The 4,777-nt window shown below is 46.1% G+C and overlaps 3 protein-coding genes across 11 annotated transcripts in view; 2 read left to right on the top strand and 1 right to left on the bottom strand.

Moving 5' to 3' along the window:
* MED19 (mediator complex subunit 19) overlaps nucleotides 1-1,606 on the bottom strand; it is a 6,725-nt gene extending 5,119 nt beyond the window's left edge. Inside the window, exon 1 of one of the 2 annotated variants that reach the window (XM_008055490.2) lies at nucleotides 1,246-1,606. In XM_008055490.2, coding sequence (XP_008053681.1) covers nucleotides 1,246-1,513 — 268 coding nt within the window. In that variant the 5' untranslated portion in view covers nucleotides 1,514-1,606. The remainder of the gene's footprint in view (nucleotides 1-1,245) is intronic. The other variant, XM_021711117.1, reaches the window with a different exon arrangement.
* Nucleotides 1,607-1,779: 173 nt separating this feature from the next.
* The window catches only part of TMX2 (thioredoxin related transmembrane protein 2), a 24,331-nt gene continuing 21,333 nt past the window's right edge, over nucleotides 1,780-4,777 (top strand). For 4 of the 8 annotated variants that reach the window (XM_008055489.1, XM_008055488.2, XM_021711113.1 and 1 more), the window contains exon 1: nucleotides 1,794-2,072. In XM_008055489.1, the coding sequence (XP_008053680.1) occupies nucleotides 1,884-2,072 (189 nt within the window). In that variant the 5' untranslated portion in view covers nucleotides 1,794-1,883. Of the gene's footprint in view, nucleotides 2,073-4,777 lie in introns of all 8 variants that reach the window. The other 4 variants (XM_021711110.1, XM_021711109.1, XM_021711114.1 and 1 more) reach the window with 2 other exon arrangements.
* CTNND1 (catenin delta 1) overlaps nucleotides 1,874-4,777 on the top strand; it is a 102,400-nt gene continuing 99,496 nt past the window's right edge. Inside the window, exon 1 of the mRNA XM_021711108.1 lies at nucleotides 1,874-2,072. The gene's annotated coding sequence lies outside the window, so the exon portion shown is untranslated. The remainder of the gene's footprint in view (nucleotides 2,073-4,777) is intronic.

The following is a 4,777-nucleotide window of genomic DNA, read 5'->3' as shown; positions in this document are numbered from 1 at the left end:
CCTGGCTAATTTTTGATTTATTGTAGAGATGAGGTCTCGCCAAGTTGCCCAGGCGGGTCTCGAACCTGCCAGCTCAGGCAATCCACTCACCTCGGCCTCCCAAAGAGCGGGATTACAGGCTGAGCCACCAAGCCCGGCTCAGAACAGATATTCAATATCTGTCAACTAACTGATACAAACAGGTACAAACAGAGTAGGTAAGGTAAAGTAAAGAAGAAAGAAACTGCTGGTAGACATCAGCCACCAAGTAACAAAGGAAAGCCAACTTCTCTATGCTTCAATGTTTTCAACTGTAAAAGGCAGATAACAATGCCTACCTCAAAGGGCTATCCTAAATGTTAAATACTATGACATATAAGTGTTTTGAACAAAAAGTATTATACCAATATTTATTATTATTTCCCTCAAGTCATGATGTGGCAATAACACTTGGGATGAACTGGACTTCTGCCTCCTCAAACTTGTTTATTTTCCAAGTCTCAGCACTACCATCCACCCACTTATTCAAGCCAAAAACTTGTAAGTCATCCTCAATTCCATTCTCTCTTTCATGCCTATATTCAATTTTCATCCTGTCTGCTCTACCTTTAACATTCTGCATCCATGTACATCTCCATTGCTATGCCCTGGTTCAAACCATCATCTCTTTCTTGGACCACTGAGCAGTAACTTCTGACTGATTTCCCCACTTCCTATTCTTCATGTGAATACTTGAATGATTAAAAACGAATAAATTTGGTCATGTCACTCCTGTGTTGTTAGCATGTCTTCCTTTCTAACTTCGATCTAAATGCCTTGATTGCTTTTTAAAGGCTTCTAACTCTCCCGCCTTGATCTCCTACCACTCTTCCCTTTGTTTACTTCACCGGAGTCAAACGGGTCTTCTGTTCCTCAGGCATTCCAAGCTTTTTCTCACATCACGTCTTCTGACCTCATTTCCTGTGTCCAGGGATGGTAAATCAGGTCTCTCAAGTTCCAAACTCAAACTAGAAACCAGTGTCAGGGACAGAGCCCGGATATGGCGCGAAAGATAGTCAAGGAGGAGATGCACACCCACCCACTCCCAACTCACCCCGCGAATTCAAGTCACTCCTTTGGCCTTGAATCCTAACACCCCATCCGACTTCAGGCGCCGCCGTCCGCATTGCCTAGATTACCTTGCACCTCAGCCAGCGGGCTGACAGCCACGCCCATCACCTCCACTCTATGACCTGATTGGCTGGCTGCGGCCAGGCCGGTACTCACCTGGCAGTTCTCTCATTAAGTAGAAGGGACCACAACCAGCTACTGACTTGTCCGCGCCGGGAGGGGCTGTGGCCGCGGTGGGGGGCGGAGCTGTGCCGGGTCCCCCGCCTGGAGGAGGCGGAGGTGGGGGTGGAGGCTTTCCTGGTCCGAAGCCAAGTGAGGTTGGGGGCGGTGGTGGGTCGGCCTGAGCCCCGAACAGCGCGGTGAAATTCTCCATCGTCCCCTCTGCCCCGGCGCTGCCTTGGTGTCTGGCGTTGATGGTTTTCATTGGACAATCCTTTCCAGGGGTGCCGCCCTCTTTTTCTGGGAGCTGTTTATCATTGGATGTCTTGGACCCCGCCTACCTTGTTCCGGTAACTACTTCCGTCGCCTTTTGAGAACGTTCAGGAAGTATCGCCGCTAGCCACAGTTTCATATCCAATACAATGACTTTGGTCGAAAAAGCGACAGCAAGACTGACCAATAAAGTGTCAAGTCCCTTTTTCTTTTCTGACCTACTACAGCATTCAACCAGAGAATACTTCCGGGTCCGGAGGCGGTGCATCCGAGATTTGGCCCAATAGAAGTCTCTCTGGTGGGGAAGGCGGGACCAGGCCTATCGACGCAGGTGAGTGGCGGGCGCCGTAAGGGCTGGAAAGATGGCGGTCCTGGCACCTATAATTGCTCTGATATATTCGGTCCCGCGACTTTCACGATGGCTGGCACGACCTTACTACCTTCTGTCTGCCCTGCTCTCTGCTGCTTTCCTACTCGTGAGGAAACTGCCGCCGCTCTGTCACGGTCTCCCCACCCAACGCGAAGACGGCAACCCGTGTGACTTTGATTGGGTGAGCCCCCCCCGCTTAGTGTCCCGCGACCTTGACTGTCCCTGTCCCTGCCGGTGCATCTGGCAGCCCCAGCTTTAGCTTTCTGAGGACACCTGAGGTTCTGAGCCTGTAGCGGGTCAGAGTGTAGGTCTGGACCATCATTGAGTCTAAAGCTTTGTGTTTACAATGGAAAAGTAAGGAGCCGGGCAGCCGTATCCACTGCACAACCCAGGCTTCTTTCCATCTCACCGTTCATACAGTCAACAGTCCTACCAAAACTCTTCACTCATGTACGGTACTTTACAGTGCTGCTCGTCGTGTAAAGCCTCTTGAGGAGCCAGTGAGATAGACGAGGCAAGTAGGAGTATTCCGGTTTTATTGATGAACAAATTGATCTCCACGTGGTTAGGTGACTTGCCCAAGATCACACAACTAGTGAGTGAACTTGAAACCACTCTCCTGGCCATGATATCTACACACTCGATCAGCCATTTCTAAAGACAGTAAACAGTCCCAGAGTGGACGTTCTATGCTAGGCACTATGCTGGATCCTGAGGATGCAAAAATGAATAAAAGTTTGAGGGCTATTGAAAGGAATTGTAAAAAATACAGTTGTGAAAAATACAAAGCCTGTCCCGAGTTTATTGCTGTGCTTTGTCGGAAGGATTGGAGAGAATGCTCAAAAAATTAAGTTGAAGCTCTGTGTTCTCTGCTGTATAGCATGTAGAAGCCAAGGGAAAACTTCCCCTTTGCCTTCTGAGAGTTCACTGAAAAGTCAACTGACAGATTAATTGGAGAAAGACATACCAAATTTTTTTTTTTTTTTGAGTTGGAGTCTCACTCTGTCGCCAGACTGGAGTGCAGTGGCCACCGCAGCCTCGACCTGCTGCACTCCGGCGATCCTTCCGCCTCAGCCTTCCAAGTAGCTGGAACTACAGGACGCGCTACCACGCCCGGGTAATTTTTTTTGATTTACTGTAGAGATGAGGTCTCTCCAAGTTGCCCGGGCGGGTCTCGAACCCGCGGACTCAGGCAATCCACTCACCTCAGCCTCCCAAATGCGCGGGATTACAGGCTGAGCCACTGAGCCCGGCTACATATTGTATTTTAACAAGTGCATAGCAGGAGGCAATTGCAGGAGAATGATTACCAAATAACTCATTGGGGTAGAGATGTTTATATACCCTTCATAGGGAAATGTGGATAGTTTGAGAGAGAGAATGATTTTTAAGGGGATCACAATGTGCTTGGAGAACATATAGTGGCCTGGGGCAAAGTCTTTGGGGCTCACAGGGCAGACAATGGTTTGTGACAAAAGTTTGGCCTGGTATGTCGACAGGCTTGTCTTTGTTCCTGCAATATGAATTAAGTTAATGAAAATTTAGGGAAGGGACCATAATTGTTTTCTTCTTTGGCAGGTCTGGACCTTAGGTAGATAAAGTAGGATCAGAGTAGAGCTTTTTCAGTGTCTGCTGGTCTCCAAGGGTCTTTAATTTAAAATACTTAGCAAATAAGGGTGCCATGTTTTGGGGTATAATTCCCTGATCCCCTTCAATTTCTCTGTCTGCAATTTCCCTAGAAGTCTCATACACTATAAGCTGAGTTGGTGACTGTGGAGAGAGAAATGAGGTTAGTAATCGAGTAGTAAAGGATTCCACTAAACCAATCTATTATTTTTAGGCAAAGGCATAGTCAAACAGTTGTGTTTCATTTCAGGAGATGAGCTCTCAAAGCTGGGTTTCTGTATATGATGTAGGCAAACATGTCTTTAATAAGAGACATTTTTATGGAAAGAAGAAAAACTAAGGTTAATGTCTGGAGTAGGCTATAAACTAGTTTCTTTAGAGTCTGGAAGGCATTCAGTTAGGAAAATTTGTGGCAATCTAACAGATTTTCTTAGTGTAAATTGTGTGTAAAGTTTGTTCGAACATAAGCTTTGGTAGTGAATTTTCCTTTCCAAAGCCAAAATGAACAGCTTTAGCTTTTTGGCCTTAGGAAAATGACGGTTTTAATTTTTAGTGTTTCCAAATTAGAAGGGTGAGTGAAAAATGGAAAACATTAGTCTAGAGGTTGGCAGTTTTATGAGTCCAGTTTTTATTTTTTTATTTAGAGTTGTAGAAACTTTTACCCAGTCCAATAATAAGATTTCAAGTTTGTCAGAGAGACCTTTCCAATCCTTTCCATGAACCTTCTTTTTTTTTTGAGTTGGAGTCTCACTCTGTCGCCCAGACTGGAGTGCAGCCTCGACCTGCCACCAAGCCCGGCTCATGAACCTTCTTGAAAACACAATTTAGGATTTGCAAAGAGTTTTCAGGAAAAAACCATCAGAATATAGCAATTAACGATAGTAGAACTTGAAATGGCCATAGTTACACAGGGCGTGGTGGCTCATGCCTGTAATCCCAGCACTTTGGGAAGTAGAGCTGAGTGAATTGCCTGAGCTCAAGGGTTCGAGACTAACCTGAGCAACTTGGCAAGACCTTATCTCTACAATAAATCAAAAAATTAACCGGACATGGTGGCATGCGCCTGTAGTTCCATCTACTTGGAAGACTGAGGCAGAAAGATCCCCTGAGCCCAGCAGTTAGTGGCTATGGCAGCTTTGAGTGTGCCACTGTACCCCAGCCTGAGTGAGAGTGAGACTCTGACAATAAATAAATAGCCATGGTTAAAGACACAATTGACAGGAAAATTTGATTATTGTTTTTTTTTTTTTTTTTTTTTTT

This window comes from Carlito syrichta, unplaced genomic scaffold, assembly GCF_000164805.1.
Source record: "Carlito syrichta isolate Samal-C Ts95f unplaced genomic scaffold, Tarsius_syrichta-2.0.1 Scaffold301866, whole genome shotgun sequence".
Taxonomy (NCBI): domain Eukaryota; kingdom Metazoa; phylum Chordata; class Mammalia; order Primates; family Tarsiidae; genus Carlito; species Carlito syrichta.
Note: the sequence above shows the minus strand (reverse complement) of the source record. Positions and strands in the feature narration are given on the sequence as shown.